Genomic DNA, 25,625 nt, shown 5'->3' with positions numbered 1-25,625 from the left:
ATGCTTAATTTCCTTATAATCATCATCATCGTTATAAATAATATAATATATGATATATTATAAATAAATATTTATTATTTAAGGCTCTTCTTCCCTTGAAGTTAAGCAGTGATTTACATTTTAAAAACTTTTTAATACTAATGTCTTGGTTTGCATTGTATAGATTAATAAATTGTGCAGATTAATAAATAGTAAATAATAATTTGTAAAAGGTAAGATTTGCTTAAAGATGCTAATAATATATGAGAGGGCATAAGATTATACTAGTTTTTTAAATTATGCATTCCATCTCAAATGGTAGTTGGGTTGGTTATGTTCTCAAATGACATTTTTTATCTTCCCTTTTGTGTTTTCAAAGCAACATTAGACATAGGTCAAGTGTTGACAGAAGTCCAGTGCAATAATGCTTCATCAGATAAATAAGTGATATTTTAAAGCTTGTGATGGTCAGCAAAGCATGGCAGCAGCTACTCGTATGTCAGTTTTGAAAGACAAGGACAGGTACCCAAAGGAGAAGAAGCTGTCAGCCTATTTAGACACTTAAGGTTAAATGTCTTTAGGTTAAAAATGTTTGGAAAGACACTTCTCCTTATCCCTCTACTAAATACAGCTGAAAACCCAGGACACTATAAAAGAATAAGAAGACTCTGAAAGGTGGAGAAAAGACTGACCAGCTAGGGTCTGTGGGGCTGTTGGAAAAATATGGCACCTGGGTGGTATCAGCAGAGGCCTGGTGGGGAGCCTGAACTTTCACCCTCTGCACCCGCCCCCCCGCCCCCCAACCCAAAGGTATCAAGATGCCTTTCCCCCTCCCTGCCCTGGGAGTCAACAAGGGCAGTAGAATTTTCACTCCTGACTGGTAGTAATGAGGTGGCTCTCCCTTCCTGTGTCCCAGAAGACCTGCTAAAACAAGATTTAAATAAGATCCAAAGTCTCATAACATAAAATCCAGGTTTCAATAAAAAATCGCTCCACGAAGAACCAGGAAAATCTCAACTGAAATGTGAAGACAATCAACAGATACCAACCCTGAGATAACACAGATGTTAGAATTATCTAACAAGGGCTTTAAAGCAGCCATCATAAAAAGGCTTCAATAAGCAATTACAGCTCCTTGAAACAAATGAAAAATAGACAGTCCCAGCAAAGAAATAGAAGCTATAAAGAAGAACCAAATGGAAATTTTAGAAATGAAAAATACAATACCTGATTTTTTTTTTTTTTAATGCAATGCATGGGCTCGATGGGGAGTGGGGGTGACAGAGGAAAGAATTGGAAAACTTGAAAAAGAACAAAGGAATCCATCTGAACAACAGAAAGAAATAGACTTTTATGTCATTTTTTTTTCTGAGGTGACTCAGAAAAGTTAGAATGGTTTAATAATTTTGGTCTAAAAGTGACTATATATTTCCTTTCAGATTTTCTCATAATGTAGAAAATAATAATAGCATAATGGTCTAGTATATATAATTTTGGGGTTTATATTGGCTTGAAAATCTGAATTAAATTCCTAAATTTCCTATACTGGTTGTACTACTGGTCAAACAAGCAAACATTACATTCAAGAAACATTAAAATTTATTTAAAAAAGTGTAGGGACCTATGGAACTATTAAAAAATATTTAACAGTCATGCCTTTTTAGTACTGGAGGGAGAGGAGAAAAGGGGCAGGGATAAAAAAATACTCAACAACAAAAAATAGTGGCTGAAAACTAGAAATAATAGCTGAAAATTTCCCAGATTTGACAGAAAACATCAAGAAGCTGAGCAAACCTCTTACAGGATAAACCCAAAGAAATCCATGCCAAGACATATCATAGTCAAACTTCCTCAAACTAAAGGCAAAGAAAAAAATTTTGAAAGCATCCAGAAAGAAATAACACATTGCCTTATAGGGGAAAAACAGTTTGAATGTTGTTGGATTTCTCATCAGAAAATATGAAAGCCAGAAAGAAGTGACATAATATTTTTGAAGGAGTAAGAGAAAAGAACTTTCAACAGAGAAGTGTATATCCATTGAAAATATCCTTCAGGACTGTAGGAGAAACGGTGACATTCTCAGATGAAGGAAAGGAAGAGAATTTGTCATTAATAGATCTATCCTAAAAGAATGTCTGAAGGAATTTCTTGAAACAGAAAGGAAATGATAAAATGGAATCTTGGAACACCAGGAGAGAAGAAAGAACAGTAGAAAGAGTAAAAATATAGTAGACTTTTCTTCTTGAGTATTCTAAATAGTGTTTGACATTTTCTGTTTCACAATTTTCAAACATTATAACACTATCAAATGTTCTCAATGTATGTGGAGAAATATTAAAGAAAATTATAATGGGGGTGGGTAAAGAGCCTTAAAGGTAAAGTTTCTATACTTTACTGCAACATGTGAAATGTTGACACCAGGAAACAGTGATAAGTTATATATAACGAATGCCTAGAGCAGCCAATTTAAAAAAAATCTGTTCAAAGAGATGTGTTCAAATATACTTTAGATAAATAAAAATGGAATTCTAAAATATGTTCAAGTAACCCATAGGAATGAAGGAAAAGAAAACAGGTAAAAGAAAGAGAAAATTAAAATGTTCTAATTTATCAATGATTAAATGTAAATGTCAAAGTTCACCAATTAAAAGACAACGATTTACAGAGTAGATTAAAAAAACCTGACACATTATATGCTGCTTGCAAGAAATTATTTCAGACATAACAGTATAGGCAGGTTGAAAGTAAAAGGCAGCCTTGTTTGTAATAGCCAAAAACTTGAAACAACCAAAATGCCCCTCAGTAGGTAAATGGTTAAACAAACTGTGGTATATTCATACTATGGAATACTACTCAGCAGTAGGAATTAACTGTTGATACATGCATGAACTTGAATAGATCTCAAGGACGTTACACTGGGTGAAAAAAAGTCTATCTTAAAAGGACACACACCATATGATTCCATTTGTATAACACAACAGAATTACAGAGATGGAAAGCAGATTGGTGCTTTCTAGGGCTTAGGGATGGTTGGAAGGAGGGTGTGACTATAAATTAGTAGCACAAAGGAGACTTTTGTTATAGTGGAACACTTCTGCATCTTGATTTTGGTTACACAAATGTACACGTGATAAAATAGCATAGAACAATACACACATACTGTACCAATATTAATTACCTGGTTTTGATATTGTGTTACAGTTAATCTGAAATGTAACCTTTAAGGGAAACTTGGTGAGGGGTAAACCGGACCTCCATATATTATTTTTGCAGCTTTCTGTGAATCTATAATTACTTCAAAATAAAATGTTTTAAAAAACAAAAAGATAAATTATGAATAAGAAGAATTTGAATATCTTAATACATTAATATGTTTTATGCATTTTCAGGTACAGGAAAGCAAGTATCTTTAATATATACAATAAAATTCTAAAATAGAATGCCTTCTATGTATGATTTTTTTTAATTTAGTTTTTCTTTTTATTAGCATTAAAGAGGCTTATAATGAAGAGGCTTTGAACCTTTTAGCCTTTATTTATTTTTTTAGTGTGTTAACTTCCCATTATAGAAGATTAGGATTTAGCTGTTGTTTACTTAACCCTGTCACCATTAACAGCCTTATTTATGTTTCCCCACTTTTCCACTATAGATATCATATTCATTTCAATTAGATCAGTATTCTGGTTTTTTAGTAGGATGGTAAAAACACTGTTCATATCTGAGATCTGATTCCTGTTCTACTCTTGTACAACTTTTTGTTTTCCCCAGAATTAATAATTGTATTCTTGCTTGTTTTTTATATACCTATGATTAATTGGATCCTACACTCTCTGAATTGCAAATATCTTTCTGTTCATTCTGAATATCAATTTTCCCATTTTCCTAATTTAAAGAGGGAGGTGGGCATAGGTTTGGATTTTAGAGCTTTGGTATAAAGAAAATTCTTAGTGTTAGAACTTTTTTTTTTTTTTTTTTTTTTTTTTTTGCGGTACGCGGACCTTTCACTGTTGTGGCCTCTCCCATTGCGGAGCACAGGCTCCGGATGCGCAGGCTCAGCGGCCATGGCTCACGGCCCTAGCCGCTCCGCGGCATGTGGGATCTTCCCCGGACCGGGGCACGATCCCGTGTCCCCTGCATCGGCAGGCAGACTCTCAACCACTGCGCCACCAGGGAAGCCCTGTTAGAATTTTCTTGTAAAACCAGAGTGAATGTAAATTATCTTTGCTACTTTTTCTATTTATACACATACTGTGTCCAGCTGTAGATAGACAAATGAATATTCCTTTATTTCAGCTTAGCTCCTGATAGCAAAGGGAATCTATAGATATTTGTAAAGAGTCTGTATCCTCATCAATCCCAAACATTTGTTACATAGAGAAGTGGGGAGAGCTGTGGAATATAGGCCAGAATACTTGGGTTCTAGTTCTGATTTAGTTGCTAATTGACATTTTCAGTCTAGGATAATCAGGTAACCTCCTTGGCTTCAGTTTTCTTTTCTCTTTAATAATGACAGGATCAGACTGGATTATAACTGAGACCTCATCTATCTAGTTCAGATGTGATTTCAGATAGATACATGATTTACTTTAATCCTGACTGTATATATAGAATCCCTAGATTAAGAGTGTTTTCATTTTCAGTATTTTGAAAGAAATACTCTGATGTTTAGAGAGAAGTTGGATTAAATGGCCTAAAGTAATTTCTAAAGCATTGAAGAGATGGGAAATTACAAAAGACAGAAATAGGCCATGAATGTCGTCTTTCTTGTACTTCAAATTATGATATGGGAATCGTGGTTTTAACTTCCTAAAGGTGCCTAGAAAAGGAAATTGTAAGTCACCTGGAACTTCATTGTTTACTACCCAGTAGGTTAGATTTGACACATATAATATGCTCTGAAACGATTAGGGTGGCTTTTATGGTGATTTCTTTAAATTACTGACTGTAGAAGCTTGAGGGCTTCTGAGAGAGTTCTTTGTGGTCTAATAGTTTTTAGTTGATGTAACCGAGGTCAGAAGGTACTGTTTTTCATATGCAAGCATTTATTTAGTTGTGAATGTGATATGATAGATATTTCATATTTGGGATACTCGATTCATTTTCAGAGGGCATTTAGGTGAATTACATACATTTGGAAATGAATTTGTAAGTTCCTTACTGCACCTGTTGGTGTACTTGTGCATGTGTTCAATGATGCTGATAATATGCCTTCTTATGGGATCCTATATAAAGCACATATGTAATTTAATAACAGATATTTGTTCATTGGTTATTATTCACTGATAACATTTTATTGGTTTTCAGGTACTAGAAGAAGCAGAAGCTCAACACTTATACCAGTCCATTTTGCCTGATATGGTGAAAATTGCACTCTGTCTGCCAAATATTTGCACCCAGGTTGGTGGAAATAACTTCTTCCTCAGTAGCTTTCTTGAGACTCACAGTTGAATTTCGTTTAAACTCTAATTGTCAAGGTCAAACAGAGAGATGGGAAACAGTTTTTTGCCAGAGTATGATGATTTTGCTATACTAAGGAAAAGGTTAGAGGCTACAGAGAACACTGCGAGTGGACATTAAAAATGCAGCATTCAATTTCTGAGCTTCAGTTTACAGTGTTGATGTTTGCTCATACTTCTTTTTCTTTTTTTTAAAAATAATCTCTGACTTTCAAAAAAGGATAGTCATTATTTCAAAGCATACTAATGGATTTAGAAAATTTTATCTTCAAAATGGCTTAATACCTACTCCTTCCTCCCCTCTCCCCCAAAGTAGTGTATTGTATAACAAATGAGTTCATGATACATTCTTAACTTTTAAAAATAAAAGAAAGAATCTGGTATTATTTTGTTTTGTGTGGGAGTGTATTATTTATTGCTACATAACAAACTACCTCAAAATTTAGTGGTTTAAAACAGGAAACTTTTATTATCGCAGTTTCTGTTGGGAATTTGGGAGCAGCTTAGCTGACTGGTACTGGCTCGGGATCTCTCTTGTGGTTTCAGTCAGGGTATTGGGCAGGGCTGCAGTCATCTGAAGGTTTGACTGAAGCTGGAGGAGCTACCTCTCAGCTGGCTCACTCACATGACTGCTGGCAGAAGGCCTTAGTTCCTTGCTGTGGGGCTCTCTGTAGGCTGATTGGGTATCCTCGTGACATGGTTGCTAACTTCCCCAGAAAAAGCCACCCAAAGGAGAGAGGCAGGAAGAGGCAGTGCCTTTTTGACCTCGTTTCTGAAGGCACACACTATCGCTTTCACTATTTTTTCTCTGCATTAGAATTTAGTCAATAAATCTAGCTCATACTCAAGGAGAGGATAATTAGACTCTGCCTCTCAAGGGGGGAGAGTATCAAAGAATTTGTAGATGTAATTATAAGAGGTTGTTGGGTTGTTCTTCATAATTCTTTTCCTGTGTTTCTCGCAACAGTAGCTTGAATTCGCCTCTCATTTATTTCTAGGGCCAGCCCCCTGGCTACATGGATGCTAGCCAGGTTTCTGCTAACACTGTTGATCCACAGGGGCCCTAGGGACATTTTGGGCAGAGCAATTTCTGAATGTGTAGGATGGTCCCACACATTGCAGTGTATCATTGGAACAGCACAAAAAACACAAGCATAGTCATTGGGGCAACCAAAAGCCATGTCCGAATGCCTGAGTCCAAATGTTGAGAACCACTGAATGTTTTTCCGTGTGCCATGTTTGTTAGCATTATACTGTGATATTTCCAATTTTAGGTAACTGTAATTTCACCTCATTAATTCATTGTGTCTGAAATAAGTTTTTCTATTGGGCAGAGAAAATATATTTTAAAACTCAACTTCTTGTTGTTTATGTTGGAAGTTATTTGCTTGCTTATGTTTCATGTTCATTCTTTTCTCTTTTTCTCCTTGCTTTTTTCCTTATGTAGTAAAATTTCTCACTACCTTTTAGGTTCTGCCCCTTGTGAAGCCTTTCCTACGTCTCCCAGCCAAATTTTATCACTCCTGTAGCACTCGAATCATACTTATTATTATTAGCACATTATTTTGTAATTTATGTTTTTATATGTCTCCTCCCCTAGATTATATTCTCCCTGAAGGGGGATCATCTTTGTGTCCCCAGGTCTAACATAGTGCTTAATTAAATGCTTTTTAAATTCACTCTAGTTCATAATTAACCGAATATAGCCTTTAGATAGGAATCACTTTCTCCTCTTCTCTTCCCTTCATGCTTTAGAGAGAAGGTTTCCCTATTGTATTTAATGAGATATGCATTCAAAAGCACCCAAGTTTGTAATCTATAACAAGTCAGTGGGTGGAACCAAAATCAGATTTGCAGCTCCCATCTCTTTTTCCTGGCTTAAAACAACTCTGTCCTTCCATTAGTGTACTAAAGGGAGAACATTTTAATTTTGTCCTCTGTCCTCGACTAAAAGGTAAATCTCTGCTGTGAAAGTTAACATTTCAATTTGTTATCGAAATATATCTTTGGCAAGTTAAATTGCATATGTTGTTATTTAATGATTTATCATATTAATGTTCTCTAGGCCAAATCTAAAAGGTAAATTTTAGATTTATAAAAATTAAATTAAAGGAAACAAATTTTGGACATGAACTTTTTGAAAGATCTTCATTCATGCTTTTTTAAATTACTTAATTTTTTATACAGCAGGTCCTTATTAGTTATCTGTTTTATACATATTAGTGTATATATGTTAATCCCAATCTCCCAATTGATCCTACCCTCCCACTCCTTTCCCCCCAGGTGTCCATAAGTTTGTTCACTACATCTGTGTCTCTATTTCTGCCTTGCAAACCGGTTCCTCTGTGCCATTTTTCTAGATTCCACATATATGCGTTAATATACGATATTTGTTTTCCTCTTTCTGACTTACTCTGTATGACAGTCTCTAGGTCCATCCACATCTCTACAGATGACCCAATTTCGTTCCTTTGTATGGCTAATATTCCACTGTATATATTTACCACATCTTCTTATCCATTCGTCTGTCGATGGGCATTTAGGTTGCTTCCATGACCTGGCTATTGTAAATAGTGCTGCAATGAACATTGGGGTGCATGTGTCATTTTGAATTATGGTTTTCTCAGGGTATATGCCCAGTAGTGGGATTGCTGGGCCATATGGTAATTCTATTTTTAGTTTTTTAAGGAACCTCCATACTGTTCTCCATAGTGGCTGTATCAGTTTACATTCCCACCAACAGTGCAAGAGGGTTCCCTTTTCTCCACATCCTCTCCAGCATTTGTTGTTTGTGGATCTTCTGATGATGCCCATTTTAACTGGTGTGAGATGATACCTCGTTGTAGTTTTGATTTGCATTTCTCTAATAATTAGTGATGTTGAGCAGCTTTTCATGTGCTTCTTGGCCGTCTGTATGTCTTCTTTGGAGAAATGTCTGTTTAGGTCTTCTGCCCATTTTTGGATTGGGTTGTTTGTTTCTTTAATATTGAACTGCGTGAGCTGTTTATATATTTGGGAGATTAATCCTTTGTCCATTGATTCATTTGCAAATATTTTCTCCCATTCTGAGGGTTGTCTTTTGGTCTTGTTTATGGTTTCCTTTGCTGTGCAAAAGCTTTGAAGTTTCATTAGGTCCCATTTGTTTATTTTTGTTTTTATTTCCATTACTCTAGGAGGTGGGTCCAAAAAGATCTTGCTGTGATTTATGTCAAGGAGCGTTCTTCCAATGTTTTCCTCTAAGAGTTTTATAGTGTCCGGTCTTACATTTAGGTCTCGAATCCATTTTGAGTTTATTTTTGTGTATGGTGTTAGGGAGTGTTCTAATTTCATTCTTTTACATGTAGCTGTCCAGTTTTCCCAGCACCACTTATTGAAGAGACCCTCTTTTCTCCATTGTATATCCTTGCCTCCTTTGTCATAGATTAGTTGACCATAGGTGCGTGGGTTTACCTCTGGGCTTTCTATCCTGTTCCATTGATCTATATTTCTGTTTTTGTGCCAGTACCATATTGTCTTGATTACTGTAGCTTTGTAAAGTGTAGTCTGAAGTCAGTGAGTCTTATTCCTCCAGCTCTGTATTTTTCCCTCAAGATTGCTTTGGCTATTAGGGGTCTTTTGTGTCTCCATACAAATTTTAAGATTTTTTTTGTTCAGGTTCTGTAAAAATTGTCATTGGTTATTTGATAGGGATTGCATTGAATCTGTAGATTGCTTTCGGTATGGTCATTTTCACAATACTGATTCTTCTAATATAAGAACATGGTATATCTCTCCATCTGTTTGTGTCATCTTTGATTTCTTTCATCAGTGTCTTATAGTTTTCTGAGTACAGGTCTTTTACCTCCTTAGGTAGGTTTATTCCTAGGTATTTTATTCTTTTTGTTGCAAGGGTGAATGGGATTGTTTCCTTAATTTCTCTTTCTGATGAGAGGTCTTCATTCATATTAACCAGTGTCTTATTTTACCTAGCTGAGTGCTCGATGATAAGATTTACATCCTCTAGTTTTCCCCAAGTATTAGCTTTCAGGCATTTCTCCTCACCAGGAGAACAAATAACTTATTATATTTTAAATTATATTTATTTAGTTATTTGGGAAACAAGAAATGTTTGTGTTTTAAGTCCATTAAGCCTAAAATCATTTTTGTGGATAACCTGGTAAATGGTAGTTAAAAACTCATTTCTTACTAAAACCAAGGAACAGTGTGCTTTAAGCCATTGATACTTTGTCACCTTTTCTAAACTCATGGCTGTGCTGTAAATAAATGTATAGGAAGGAAAATGAAGATCAATATGAGCTCTCTATTGCTTCTTTCTTAGAACTGGTGTTTGCTAAGGCCTAAAAGGAGAGAATTTTGGATACCCTAATGAAAATAAATTCTTGATATTTCCTGTTTGTTTACTTTTGTATTTTCCCAAGGCAAATAGTTGAACTGCAAGTTTAGCATTTTCTTTTTCTAGCAAACTCTTATTCTAGCAATGATGTATGTTTTCTGTTAAAGAAAAGCTAAGTGTTATAGTTGATTTGTCTTGCCTGCCTTTCCTCAGTTTCGTTTTGAGTGTTGATTCCTGAGATGTGATCAGGACAGTTCTCTATGCATACTGTTTTGAATTAAAGTAGATATCCAGGATTCTTAGTTCTGACTTATTAAATGGAATAGGAAAAGCGTCCCTAAATATTATGTTGGAGCATTTTGAAGCTTAACAACTGATGTAAATTGGCAGTTGGTCTTTGGCTTTCCCAGCATGACTTTAAAAACATACAGTTTAAACATTTAAAACAGAATAAAACTCACTGAACGCAATACTCAGGTCCTGTGGAATATACTAAAAATAAAAGGTTAGTCAGTTTGGGTTTGGTATAACTTGAAGACATTTCAGATGTAAAAAACTTGAGGGAGAAATGTCCTGCATCTTCCTTGACTTGAAATGATTATGTAGGAAATGCCTATATTCTTACAGGTTATACATAAATAAGTCTGTGTACACATGTTCCATTAATTGCTTTAATAAAATTAGATTTGGGTCTTATAAATTGTCAATGAGAAGTGTGATTCAAAATTAGAAGGAAACGACTTATTTATTGAATTATTTTCCTTAGTTCATTTTCTTTAGGACTGAATAGAAAAATTGCTCTGTCCGATAATCTTTAATATAAGTGAGAACAAAATTTAGCATATGCAGTAGTAGCTAAACTCAACATTACATTTTTCTGTTCCATCCTTTGTTTTAATTTTTCATTACATGTGTAATGTGTTTTTATTTCTTACTTGCTAAAGGAATCTCATTTTTCATTAATACAAGTAATGTTTTGTGTTCTCTTCACTGTCATTATTATTGATTAGAAATCTGCACTTTGTCAAACAAGTACATTTTCCCAGTCATCCTTGATGAACTGCTCTTGACTTCAACAGTATTGCTGATTTAAGGATTCAAGAGTGGCCTGAAATTATTCCTACCTTAATTTAGCAAATGCAATTTGGTGCCTCTGCTTTTGAAATTGCTAAACTAATTATTGCTCTTCTTGTCTGTATTTGTGTTTCCTCTATCAGCCAATACCGCTCCTGAAACAGAAGATGAATCATTCCATCACAATGTCACAGGAACAGATTGCTAGTCTTTTAGCTAATGCTTTCTTCTGCACATTTCCACGGCGCAATGCTAAGATGAAATCGGAGTATTCTAGTTATCCAGATATTAACTTCAATCGGTATGTTTTCAGCGAACCCCTTTTTAACATTAAAATGGAGGGTTGGCATTGAGTGATTTGCCAAACATTTTATGTACAATTATCTAATTTAATCTTTACAATACAGTGAGTTAAGTGATATTTTTGCTATTTTGCAGGCAAGATAATTAAAGTTCATGGTTAACAAAACTTGCTTTGGGTCCAGGAGCCAGTAAGTCACAGAGCTGAAGTTTAGTCTCAGGTCTGTCTTACTCCAACGCACATGTTCTTTCCACTCTGTCAGGTTGTCCTCCTCCTCTAAGTGCCCTGAATTCCTTATGCCTGTTCCGTGTGATTATTTAGTCACAGAACATTTGTTGTACATTATATTCTTTGTATGCTGAAATAATGTTAAAGCTGGAGTGAGTACGAGTACTCCTTTCTGTAAAGTGTGAGTTTAGAGTCATGAGACTGACTGTCTTATGAGACTTGAAAATACAGTTCTTAAGACAAAAAGCAAAAGTGAAAGTTGACTTTGACTTTTTATAGACATGATTAATTTATTAATCTAATATTTTTTGAAAGGAAGACAAAATAATGTTTAACTTATTTGATTAAAGTAATGTGTTGTGAAGGTTGATAAAGTTTTAGATTCTAACCATTTTCCCACATTATTACTTTCTCCATCATTTACACAAAAACATTGTAAAATCTTCTTGGCAAATGATTATTGTTTTTTTCCTCCCTCCAACCCCCCCCTCCACCCCCTATCTCTGTTTTTCACCTGAGAATTATCTTTATGGGATCTGTGAGTAAAATGTGAGGTTTTTTTCCCCTAATGTCAGGAGCGGGCCTTCAGAAAATTGTTCCAGTATATGCTCCTCTTTCCCAGTAGACTGTGTGTAATGTCCTCCTCCATTACCTCCCTCTAATCCCCATCTCCTGCCTCTGAGGGGTGGGGCAGTGTGGACAGGGTACAGAGAAGGAGATGTAGTGATGGAGCAAAGTCACATGACTTTGCTCAAAGTTGACAGAGTTCTGTTTGCTGTTTTGTTTTTGTGTTCAAAGTTGATTGGTGTGGTAATGCCACTTATTTTAGTTTACCTTTTTAATGTTATCTCGTTAAAAACTTTATTTCTAATGAATTTTAGGTGTGTAAAAAAGTTGCAGAAATAGTACTGAGAGATCTCGAATACAACTCTCCTTAACTTCCCCTTATGTTAATATTACTATGTAACCATACTTTGTAACCATAGTAAAGTTATCAAAACCAGGAAATCAACATTGGTATAATACTGTAAACTGAACTACAGACCTTATTTGAATTCCAAGAGTTTTTTGGGTTTTTTTGTTTTGTTTTGTTTTTTTGCGGTAGGCAGGCCTCTCACTGTTGTGGCCTCTCCCGTTGTGGAGCACAGGCTCCGGACGTGCAGGCTCAGCGGCCATGGCTCACAGGCCTAGCCGATCCGCGGCATGTGGGATCTTCCTGGACCGGGGCACGAACCCATGTCCCCTGCATCGGCAGGCGGACTCTCAACCACTGTGCCACCAGGGAAGCCCTCCAAAAGTTTTTGTACTGTATTTTTCTGATCCAGAATCCTCCCAGTATCCCACACTGTGTTTACAGTAGTCCCCTCTTTTTTTTAAAAGACCATTTATTTAATTTATTTTTAAAAATTTTTATATTTATTTATTTATTTGGTTGTGTGGGGTGTTAGTTGCAGCAGGCGGGCTCCTTAGTTGCAGCACATGGTCTCCTTAGTTGTGGCATATGGGCTCCTTAGTTGTGGCATGCATACTCTTAGTTGTGGCATGCATGTGGGATCTAGTTCCCTGACCAGGGAGTGAACTTGGGCCCACTGCACTGGGAGCGTGGAGTCTTATCCACTACACCACCAGGAAAGTCCCTACAGTAGTCCCTTCTTATCTGTGGCTCGCTTTCCATGGTTTCAGTTACCTACAGTCAACCACAGTCTGAAAATATTAAATGGAAAATTCCAAACAATTCGTAAGTTTTAAATTGCACACCATTCTGAGTAGCATGATGGAATCTTGTACCGTCCCACTGCTTCCCATCCAGGACATGAATCATCCCTTTGTCCAGCGTATCCCACCTGTTAGTCACTTAGTAGCCTGACTTGGTTATCAGATCAGCTATTGAGGCATCGCAGTGCTTGTGTTCAAGTAACCCTTATTTTACTTAATAATGGACCCCAAGCAGAGGAGTAGTGATGATGGCAGTTGGGCTATGACAAAGAAAAGCTGTAAAGTGCTTCTGTCCATGGAATTAAGAGGAAGGAAAAAGAAATTTATGGTAGTTTTGCTGTTACACCTCAAACTGCACAAGTTATGGCCAATGTGTGTGATAAGTGCTTAGTTAAGATGGAAAAGGCATTAAATATGTACAATAGGATATTTTGAAAGCTAAAGACCACATTCACATAACTTGTATTACAGTATATTAGTATAATTGTTCTACTTTATTATAGTTATTGTTGTTAATGTCTTACTGTGCCTAATTTATAAATTAAACTTTATCATTAGGTATATATCTGTAGGGAAAAACATAGTATACATAGGGTTCCATATTGTCCAAGGTTTCAGGCAGCCACTGGGGAGTCTTGTATTTCCTACAGGTAAGGGGGGACTACTGTAGTTTTCTAAGTCTCCTCTACCCTGTTATTTCATTTTTCCTTTTCTTTCATGACTTTGACACTTTTGAAGACTACTCCTCAGTTATTTTGTAGTATGTTCTTCAGTCAGGTTTGACTGACATTTTTTTCACAAATGGAGTGAGGTCACTGAATTTTTGACAGAAATAGCAGAGAACTGATGTTGTGTCCTTTTCGGTGCATCATATCAGTGGGCTCTTCTAAAAAAAATAAATAATTTTGTTTATTTATCTATTTTTGGCTGTGTTGGGTCTTCGTTGCTTTGCGCAGGCTTTTTCTCTGGTTCTCTGGGGCAAGCGGGGGCTACTCTTTGTTGTGGTGAGCAGGCTTCTCATTGCGGTGGCTTCTCTTGTTGCACAGCATGGGCTCTAGGCACACGGGCTTCAGTAGTTGTGGCACATGGGCTCAGTAGTTGTGGCTTACGGGCTCTAGAGCACAGGCTCAGTAGTTGTGGAGCACGGGCTTAGTTGTTCCGTGGCATGTGGGATCTTCCTGGACCAGGGTTCGAACCCATGTCTGCTGTGTTGGCAGGCGGATTCTTAACCCCTGCACCACCAGGGAAGCCCTATAGCCTCTTTTTGAATGAATCAGATTAATAGTTTTTTACATCATAGGTAGTCAGAAATTAGAATTATCCCTAGAAATAATTCTTGATCTGTAAGAATTATTTCCAGTCCAGAATGACCATGAGGGATTTAAGCTTGCAGTATCCCGGTAGCATTTTTACCAAATAAGAGTTTAAGTAGGTAAGTCTGTTGAAGATTTGAAACCAGGCATGCTCTTGTCTTCCTGGCTGATGGATGTTCTTTTGGTCACCAGAACACTGAAAATTAATTAAGGCGGGTGAAACCTGTGGTAGTTTCCACAGTTGTTTTAGGGAATCCTCAACAGTCAGGATGTCTGCACTTGTCTCTCAGTGAGATGAATGTGTTTTCATAACCCGAAAACAGCCAACAACCGCAACTATTTGCGATCATTGATGCTGTCTATTGGCAGCTCACTTTGATTTTCTATCTCTGGAAGTTTCTAGTTGGGAAGCTTCTATACTAGTAGGTTCAGTGAGAGTAAATGACTTGTAGCAGAAGTGGGACTTGAACACTGTCTTCTGTTCAAACTCATTGCTGTTTTGTTATGTCTCACTTCCTCTCAAGAGCAAAATGCTCTGCGTGCACTCCAGAAATGAAAAACAACCAGTAGTTCCCCTTTTTCGTGTGGCTTATGAAAGATCAACTACCTAATTTGATGAGCCATTTGGTAAGCAGATTATGGAGCATTTTGTTGTTGTCATGTTTTCTTTTTTGCATAATTGCTGTTTATGATTATAGTTTCTGCCAGTTAGGAGTTGTGTGTGTGTGTGAGTGTATTTAGTCTCCAAAGGCTAGCCAGTTGATTGAATAAGAAAAATAGTAAGAGTTTGTGGTGGCAAGCTGATGTCAATAAATTGAATAGGTCTTCCCTTTTTTATTTATCCTTGTGTTCTTCCAGCCCTGCTTAGTTATGTTAAATTCCCCTGACCTTTTCCCCTGCTTGCCTTTCAGGGCCTAAACATTCTTATAAAGGCTTCCAATGTGATTAGCATCGATGCTTCTGAGATTGCTTAGAAACTGATGGTCAGAGATTAATTGTGGGTTGCAGCAGTGGTCAGCCCAGGAGGCTTTTACATCTGTCTCTTCCGTGGATTGAAAATGCTGTCAGGGCCATATGGCACAGTGCTTCACAGAAAAGCCAAGAATGACTTTCTGGCTGGGTTCCGGATTATCATTTGCTTCCACTTTAAAGTGGAGGTTATAGTGCTTTAGGTTTGATTTACTGTATACTAATAGGATTAATCCTTAACTTGAAATCACATGGGAATGTGTGTGTGTCTAGAATCCAATTCTAGTAATGTTATCAATATTCCATTCAGGGAAAGATTTTATTAAACTATGTTTCTCTTTATATGTATGGAAAGAAAAACACCAGTTAATAAGTAGCTGACCCTTGATTGACTTATTCCCTTGAAAATAAAAGTTTTGTTTAGAACAAGAGTGAGGTTGCCTAACTGGCTTTTTCTGTTTATTTTCTTTAATAATCTGTAATTATCATTTGGTTAAATGCTAAAATGTCTTCCCTACGTGTGGAGGGGTTATTATGGCCTAGTTTATGTGCATGTTTACATGCACGCCTGCTGACTCAAAATATGCCTTCAAATATACATACCCAGGGATCCAGGGATTTCCCTGGCAGTCCAGTGGTTAAGACTCCATGCTTCTACTGCAGGGGGTGCGGGTTCGATCCATGGTCTTGAAACAGATCCCACATCACGTGCAGCACAGCAAAAAAACCAAAAAACCCAGGACTTGAAAATCTAAATTAACAACAACAACAAAAAATGGTGTTGAGGAGTTAAAAAAAAAACTGGGATGGTGCTTGATTATTATGAGAAGGTCTCATTCTCTCTGAGTCTCTGTCTTTTTCTGTTTGTCTCTCTGCGTGTCTTTCTCTGCGAGTTTCTGTCTCTCATACCCTCTTCTGTCTTCAACCCAACTTCTGTCTCTTTCTCTTCTCTCTGTCTTGTCAGCCCCATCTTTCTGTCTCTTCCTTTCTCGGGCTCTGTCCTCAGTCTCTTTGTCTATCTCCCCATCACCACCACCCCTCCCTCTGCCACCACCCCAAACGCTGTCCTTCAGATAGTACATCACTCTTGTGGCTTTCTCTCATGCAGATTGCCTGTGTTTTTATGTTATTTTCACTTGCTTCCATACCAGAATAACTCATTTTATTTAGGTGGCTATTCGTGGTACTTTAAAATTTTACAAAGCGAAATCTGAGAATTGATGCAAAGATTTTAAACCTGCTTCATCTTGCCTTATTTTCTACCCCTGTTGTGTCCCAGACGCCACCCCACACACACTTCTCCATCAGGAAGATGGAAAGCGTATTTGGTTGCATAGTGATTTGAAATTAGACTTGGAGCAATGAAGAAAGAGAATGCATTGAGATTCTGCTTGATTTGTACCTATAAGATTTGGACCTGTAAAATAAACAGTAGTGCTCATTTGTAGTGGGTGATAATAACAGACATATAATCTTTCCAGGAAAGTCCATATTGCTAAGGTAATAAATATGCAGTCCCAAGAGTCTCCTAAGGTTAATAATTTGCCATCATGGTTATTAAATATGTTAACTTTTATGTGATTTTATAAATAAATGATCACATGCTGAAGCTAGGGATGCTTTTTACATTTGGGGGAATTATTTCTTAAGGGCAATAGCCATTTTCACTCATTATGCAACAGCTCTACGAAGAGGAACTTTTTCCCCTTAATTGAGTTGTATAGTAAGTACATCAGTTCATCTCTAAAAAAAGGTGATAGCTGCCTTTGTATTTATCCTGATTCCCTCTACTAAGTAGTAAACCTAGAAAGGGATTTTGCAATGGATCCCAAGGTATTCATTCGGTAAATCATATTTATTTGATACAGGATGTTTAATTAAACTGCCAAGTGGCTTCTTCATTTTGACTGTCATTTTGATTTAAACAAGCTCTATTCTGGCTGACATTTTGCAGAAGAAACTGAACTGAAACCTGTGTTTGCAAAGATTTTCTTTCAGCAGGCAGCTGGATTTTAAGAGTATTTGTTATAAACATTTTAGAAAATACAGTCTTTTAGATGAGAAAAAATTTTCACACAGGCACTCAAACTACTTTTAAACATTAATTAGATTTCAGATTTCGTTAAAATGCTTTCTGACATTTAGCGTTCTTTTCAGGAAATAAGTATTCATGTAAATTGTTTTCTCAGAAATTGACCCTGAATAAAGAATTTCAGATCATTGGAAACAGGATCATTTGAAATCTACATTTCCTTCCCTTTTCCTAATTCATTTCATTTGCTCAATAGGATTTTCTCATAGAATTAACTTTTCCCTCTCTGCATAGTTACATAAGCTTGTTTTTCTAATCATGAAAAATTTTACCCATTTCGGCACTTATTAAAGTGGACTTTTACTTGAAGGGTTTCTGGTTTTAGAGCAAGAGTATATGACTAGAAGCAGATGACTAATACTTCATCGTTTATAGCCATAGAATTTCTTTGCAATTTTTAAATACCTTTGTAAAGCTAGATCTTGTGCCTGAAAGCATGCTTTTGTGTTAGAAATCTTTTGGTGAACTACTTACTGAGGTCATATGCTTTCAAAGCCTTACTTTTCTTTCCTCAGGATAAATTGCATTATGTGTTACCAATAACAATGCCATGTCATTTCAAAGAAAACTAAATTAAGTAGTGCAAGTCCAGGTTGCTGGAAACTGGATGACCTAGGGTAGGCATTGTTTTGGTTACCATACGAAGGGTATACGTGTTTAATCACCAAGGATTGGTCAGTCCGCCAGTATCTTGTCATACCTGCTTGTTGTTATCCTAGCTGCACCCCACCCCCAAACAGTCATGTGGATTTTTTTTCAGATACCATTTTCGTTCAATCATTTAACTACCTGGTAATATTATGAATTATATATAGTATTTGCCATGATCAAGCATTAACTCACTGGCCTAATTGACTTTGGGGGACCGGATGGTGCCCCACAGAAAGATAGACTGGAGGAACGTGGTTGTTAGAGAGTGCCATCTGACATGAACAACTTTGAAGAAGCCTGGTTCTAGTTGGTCTCAGTCCTCTTCAGATTCTGTTTGAATCCAAACAGTTTCCCAGTTTTCTGTCGTTACAGAATTTTCTTCTGGAAGAATTACTTCTTTTATTACTTGGTAGCAGTATAGATTTAGTTTTCTATGAATCATTAAGGCATTTAGAATCATCCTTACCCTCTTTTATTTTCCATCTCTTTCAGGTTGTTTGAAGGACGTTCATCAAGGAAACCGGAGAAGCTTAAAACACTCTTCTGCTACTTTAGAAGAGTCACAGAGAAAAGTACATTCCTTTCATTCTTACCGTAATTTTTGTCACTGAGGGGGACAGTTCAGACAGGTCAAAAACATTTTGTGTTTAAAGTACACTTTCCTCCCCAAACCACATTAAAACAATAATAATTCAATATCTAGATTTTATGCATTTGTTTTGTGTATATGTAAATGTGTGCTATGAATGTGTATGGGTTTTATATACTCTGAAATTAGACTAGCGTAACATACGCTAATGGATGTTCATGAATAAAAATAGTAAATACTTTCAAAAGAAAGTATATTGACTGGGAGATACATTTTAGATATTCTTTATTTAAAGAAACATTGACTATTACAATTAGTTTATTTGCAGAGGTTAACCAATTCATTGCCTTCCTACCCATCCCTCTCTTTTGTGCCTCCTTCAGCCCTTTGTAGAGTTCTTATAAAACAGTGTTTGTACTTAGAGTTTACATGTCTTTCTTCCTCTGTTGGACCTCAGCCATCTTCTTTTCCCAGAGGCTAATCATAGCACCTGAGGCAGTAGTGGTAAATGTCTAGCCAATGCTGGTAGTGACCAGCTAATATTAGATGGGTGTTGCCACCCTTATCCTAGGAGCTGGGTGATCACAGACCCACAGACAAGTTTCTTAACATCTCTAAGCCTCAGTTTCTTCATCTGTAAAATAAAAGAATAATGATAACTTACCTCATTGGGTAGTTGTAAATACTAAATCAGAAGTTACATGCTTAATAAATGTTAGCTATTATCATGGGTAGCCTTTCCTGCAAAGTAATTATAAAGGAAGCCAGAACATCTCAAAAGTTTGCTTTTGCTAAGTAGAACAGGTCAAGTGAAATGAGTTCTTTTCAGTTCTGGTTGTCCAAGTTGTGGGATTGTCTTAAAATACATCACTGAATTATTTTAAGGTCATTTTTCTCATATCTTTCCCTTAGTAAGTAATCTCACATCCTAGTGTACTTGGCATTCTTTTCCTTTTGAATGTATTGCTATTGGACATTGTACAAATTTGGGGGAAAGAAATCAATAATCAGGATTTTGATAATTTAAGGGGAAAATTCATAGGCTTCTTTTGATAGAGGGTTATTTTTTTTTCCTGTTTTGTTTTTTTTGTTTGCTTATTTGGCTGCGTCAGGTCTTAGTTGTGGCACGTGGATCTTTGTTGCAGCATGCAGGGAGTTATTTCTTAGCTTATCATTTTTTGTTTTGTGCTCTGTACTGAATGAAATAGTAAGGAAAGAGAATGCTCACTGGGGCTTATGAGACATGAAACCTAATTAGAATTTGTACTAATTTGTTAGAAAGATGAGTATATATTTTGCTATTCTAAATCTAAATAGAATGAATTCCATTACTGTTTCTAAGTAATTCAGGGTTTACTTTTGTGTCCCTGAAGTCAAATCCTGCATGTCTGCTCTAAAAGCCAGCTTGCCTTTCCAAATTTTAGGATTTTAAACACTTTGAGAGAAGAAGCTAAAATTTTGTTTTTTCAACTAGAAATTTATAAATCATCATACATATTTTTTATTTATTTATTTATTTTTTCATCATACTATTTTTTTTTAATATTTATTTATTTGGCTGCTCTGGGTCTTTAGTTGCAGCACGTGGGGTCTTTGGTTATGGCATGCAGGATCTTTGGTTGTGGCATGTGAGATCTTTAGTTGTGGCATGCAGGATCTTTAGTTGCAGCATGCGGGATCTAGTTCCCTGACCAGCATCGAACACTGGGCCCCTGCATTGGGAGCACGGAGTCTTAACCACTGGACCACCAGGGAAGTCCCTAAATCATCATAAGTATTGGGAATTAGGCTGAAAAAATAAATTGTAATTAGACGTTTTATTTTCTGACTTTTTCACTGTACATGGTAATTTGGTTCTTTGTAGAAATATAGTAAGACATACTATAGGTTTTTAGGATATAAAGCTACAGGCTTAAGGAGGAAATACTAAATAGAATAAAAGAGGTTTTCAATTTAATAATTACTTTCTATAGAATGTTCTAGAGTCTACTGAATAGAAACTATAGAAACCTATTTAAAGTACCATATTTCATCAACTCTAGGACATGATATATGGTAAGAAGTTTCATTATGTTAGGTACCACTACAAAGGAAAAAACACTCAGGATGGGGAGTTGTAGGAGATAGCTCTTACAAAGCTGGTATACCAGAGGTCTGTACCCTTAGTCTAAGAATAAGTGAGAAATTAACTTGGCCATGCAGAAAGGGGACAACAAAGAAACTGCAAGTGTCAACCTAGGTAGAGAGGGCGCCCAAAAAATCTTCCCTGAGAATTTGAACCACAAGCCACAAGTCTGAGGTCTGAAGTCATATTACCAGTGTGATCCACAGAAGCCTGCAACGGAAGATTTAATTCAGACTGATTTCAGGTTGGTGGTGGCCCCAGATGATGGTAGAAGCAGATGCATATCTTCTCTGGAAAAATTCAGCTTTAATGCAGACCAATAGCAATGGCTAGATACCTTTGACTATGTGAGATATGTCCTAGTTTCAGAAACTTAATACGTGAAAAATACTCTTTTTAGAATTGATAAAATATAATTTCATCAGGACCACCTTTTCAAGGATGTCAGTATATATTTTATATTTGTAGTGAGGCTCTTGAGACTGAAAGATTTTAAAGAGCTTTCTGAATTATTTTCAATATAATTTTAGATAAAACTATCTTATAAATGGAATATTTAAAAAGTGATGGCTTGGGACTTCCCTGGCGGTCCAGTGGTTAAGACTCTGCACTTCCAATGCAGGGGGTGTGGGTTCAATCCCTAGTCAGGGAACTAAGATCCCACATGCTGTACGGTGTGGTGAAAAAATTAAAAAAAATAAAAGATTAAAAAAAAATTTGGATGATCTTAAAACAAAAAAGTGATGACTCATATACAGTATATATTGTGATTTTATTAAAGGAAATATTTGATTAACCAAAATAACCTATTCTGGTGTGAAAGGTGCCTTTCTATGGAAGAAAGGTAGTAGGCATGTTCTCAAGGGTTTTTTTTTTGTTACTAATTATATCTAAAGAGCCATGTTCTTCATCCTTTTCTCTTGCTTTGCCAGAAATTTTCATTTTTTAATTTCTCTTGGTCTCTCCTAGTATATATGAGAGACATTTAATGTTCTTACTTTTCTGCTAAATTATTGAATGATGACACAGACATTAGTTTCCTATTAATAGAATTGCTTCTCTAGTGTTTGAATTATTTGACTTGTGAATTTTAACTATGCTATCCATTTGTCTTAAAGAAAGTTAGACATCTAAAGAATATTTTGTAACTCACGTTAACAAAATTCTGTTTTCTACTGTAACTACTCCATATGATTTTTGGATTGTTGCTGCTTGTGACTGAGAGCAGAGAAATGTGGAATCATCCGAAGGAATGAAATGATTGCCAAGCTTTCACTGGGACTCTTCCACCATTATCACTAATAGTTCCTGACATAGTTCTCTCTGCTTAAGAGCATTTTTTTTTTAAAACAGAAGAAAACAGAAATGGCCTGGCCTTTTTAGTTTGTTCTTTGATTTGAATCAAACAAATTTCTTTTGGCCAGATGATTTATTTTTTGCTTTTGCCACTATTTAAAAAAAAAAAAAGTAAATCTAACAAAAAAGGATCTGATCCTCTAAAATTTACTGCATTTTGATCCTCTCATATCTATTGCTCCTTGAAAACTATGTCATCATTCTTCTCTAACCTCTTAGAATACAGTAATTCCTCCTTCTGGCAAAGGTGCCTTTAAATAGAGCACTTGCATATCATCTAAGCCCTGGGTTTAGCTGTGTCAACCTCAAAGGACATGCCAGCAATTTTCTTTTTTAATCTTAGACATATTATTTTATTATAAAACACATAAATGTGTATACATTTACCAGTCTTTAGGTGTAGAGTTAAGGCTTTTTTTTTTTGAGGAGTTTACAAATTAAAAGTTAGTTTGTCTTTGTTGTATAAGCTATATCCATTGTGCATCCTTTTTTCCCCCAAGGATTTTTTTTTTTTTTTTTTTTTGCGATACGCGGGCCTCTCACTGTTGTGGCCTCTCCCGTTGCGGAGCACAGGCTCCGGATGCACAGGCTCAGTGGCCATGGCTCACGGGCCTAGCCGCTCCACGGCATGTGGGATCTTCCTGGACCGGGGCACGAACCCGTGTCCCCTGCATCAGCAGGCGGACTCTCAACCACTGCGCCACCAGGGAAGCCCCCCCACCAAGGATTTTTTAAAAGTATGTTCAGTTTGGAAAACTTAACCAAAAAGTACCAGCATGCAAATCCTACTGTCGTGCTGTTTTCTGTATAGTTTTGTGTCTTAGGGAGGGCTTATTTACTATTTTGTAGAAAGAATTCCTATTGTAAGGATAATATTATTTTAAATCAATCTTCTGTTGTATTCCAGTACCAGGCTTGGTTTTTCCTGATTAGCTTTACAGCCAGTGTTAGACCCATTCTTTTACTGAATATATATAATCTTTTCAAACTCAATACTTATTTTGGGTGTGTTTCTCTTTTATTGCTTTTGTAGAACCTACTGGGTTGGTGACATTTACGAGACAGAGTCTTGAAGATTTTCCAGAGTGGGAAAGGTAATAATAATGTAAATAATCCTGGAATCTTAGAATTGGAAGGACTCTTTCACCATGAGACGATTGTATTTTACAGCCCCTGAAAAGATGGTTTCCCAACCTCCTAATTGCCCTAGTACCAGGGAATTTCTTCTTAAAATGATCAATTGATAGCTCTCATTGTTAGAAAGGTCATGCCTTTTGAATCAAAGTCTGCAGCCCTTTCACTTCTACTCTTTTGCCTTAGTTTTATCTTCTGAAACAAAGTCCTATTTAGAATTAGGAGTTTTCTGGGTGAAGACACTAACATTAAACACCAATATTTAATGTTCCTCCTTACCCTTGGTTTTATGGTTAATGTTTGTATTTTATTGCTTTTCTTTCTGGAGGACAAGCTTAGGAAGTTTTATTTTTACTAAACTAAAATGTAAATCGTAGTTACTTAGTATTTGTCTGAGTGACAAGAGTTTTGAAGTTTGGTTGTCAACATGTACTATTGGCAATTTTGTGGAAGTTGCTAATTTACTAGGGTTTTTTCTTATTTACCTGCAAATACTGAGGAGAATAATAAGCAATCTGAGTTTATTCAGATATGTAAGTTCCTTTAGTGCCTTGAAATAGTCAACACATTTTCTAACCTGGAACAAATTCCCAAAGCACTTAGAGAAGAATGTATCTACTGTTTCAGTGCATGTGACGACATGATTAAACATGCTAAATGCATATTTTGGATGTGCATTCATGTTAATCAGTGCCTCTTCGTTTTCACTTTCTAATAATTTTTATCGTAGTTTGTAATTGTTTTGTTTAGAATTAGTGATGAAAGGGACTCACTCTTAAAGGAATTAACTTGAGAAAGCACATATGCTTAGATGGCTTTCCTGTGTTTTCATCCATCAAAGATGTTTATTTGTGAGGTGGAGGAAAAACAAACTCACTTTAGGAGGCTGACTCCATGGCTGAGATGATTATTAGCAGAGGGAAGTGGATAAAAGATTAAGCAACCAAAAGAAAGACAAAAACAAGAACAAAATTGAGTCAGAAAGGAAGAGAAACATGTACAGCATTTCAGAATCATGGTATATTAGAAATTAAAGGGACCCCAGGAAGTCATCTGGTCCAGCTGCCTACTAAAAGTAATCAGCTCTGTAATACCTATAACAGATGGAGACTAGGCAGCCCTGGTGATGGGAAATTCACTGTTTGGCCGCAGTCTATCCCACTGTTGGCTGCTTGTGTTATTGTCTAATACTTTCATTTACTAAAAAAAGTCTGTCTTCCAAAAATCTCCCCACCCCGCCAAATCCCATTCCTTGTTCTTCCTTCTGGAACTACAATCAATAAAACTAATTTTCTTTAAGATCTGACCCTCCTTCATGTATTTTAATGCTTTCTTGATCCACCCCCACCTCTAACAATACACACAGGTCCATACTAAAGTACTCATTTCTTTTGTTTCACATATAATATGGATTGTAAACCCTTTAACTCAGCTGTTGATGTATCCTAGGCCATTGGTCCCTCTTAAAATATGGTGCCTAGAACTAAAGTAACAATCTGCTGTGTTATCTGCCCAGATTAGAGTACAGAAGGTTGCTTTTCTTAGCTCTTCTATTAGTCTCTAATAGGAACACAGATGTTTTTGTTCATGTTGCTTTTGTGTAGATTTTATAGATCATTCAGAGGGATTGTTTTTAATTCAGCTCAGGATCTCTACTCTGCATCTGGCATTCATTTGGCACTAATGTGAAAGGACACCTATTTGTACACCATCTGGGAGAGAAGGGATAGGTCAAAATGCAGAGATTGGTGAGGCTGCTGTGTCAGTAAGATAATTTTGCTCTTTAAATAAGATCTAGATATTCCACTTAACCTAAATAGGCAGAATTTAACTTGAAACTTTTCATACTTTTTTTTTAAATTTCATTGATCTCTTTTTTGTTTTAGCTGCTTCTTAAGTGAGTTGCAGAATGCAATTAAAATCCATCTCCCAGATTCCACAGAACCAGAAACATGTGTTCACTTAAAGAGAGAGGATGAAGAAGAGATGAGGATTGTTGGTATTCCCAAGAGTAAGGGACTAAATGGGTGCCAGGAAATTAGAGGCTTTTCTGAGTTTCAGGATTCTGGCATTATAGTTAACCCTGTGACTATCAATAAATACCTTAGCCAGGCTTAGTTAATCACAGAGAACCAGAATAATCTGTCTTTGATTCCTGGGGCAGTGGTATGAAGAATTTGCTAGGGCCAGAAGGGGAAACCTATTAGGAAGTTGGAGGATGCTTATTTTAAAAAAATAGTTTCTAGCAATTTCCTAATTTTGAGAAGTGTACTATAAGGTGACAACTACAGTCACAGAGAATAGTTGAC

General features: G+C 36.3%; 1 protein-coding gene across 5 annotated transcripts in view; it reads left to right on the top strand.

The window, feature by feature from the left end:
* PARG (poly(ADP-ribose) glycohydrolase) overlaps nucleotides 1–25,625 on the top strand; it is a 111,065-nt gene that overhangs the window by 44,971 nt on the left and 40,469 nt on the right. For all 5 annotated transcript variants that reach the window (XM_049697386.1, XM_049697388.1, XM_049697385.1 and 2 more), the window contains 4 exons: nucleotides 5,284–5,376; nucleotides 10,986–11,143; nucleotides 18,605–18,684; nucleotides 23,216–23,276. In XM_049697386.1, coding sequence (XP_049553343.1) covers nucleotides 5,284–5,376; nucleotides 10,986–11,143; nucleotides 18,605–18,684; nucleotides 23,216–23,276 — 392 coding nt within the window. The remainder of the gene's footprint in view (nucleotides 1–5,283; nucleotides 5,377–10,985; nucleotides 11,144–18,604; nucleotides 18,685–23,215; nucleotides 23,277–25,625) is intronic.

The sequence above is a fragment of the Orcinus orca genome, chromosome 14 (assembly GCF_937001465.1).
Source record: "Orcinus orca chromosome 14, mOrcOrc1.1, whole genome shotgun sequence".
NCBI classification, from domain to species: Eukaryota; Metazoa; Chordata; class Mammalia; order Artiodactyla; family Delphinidae; genus Orcinus; species Orcinus orca.
Note: the sequence above shows the minus strand (reverse complement) of the source record. Positions and strands in the feature narration are given on the sequence as shown.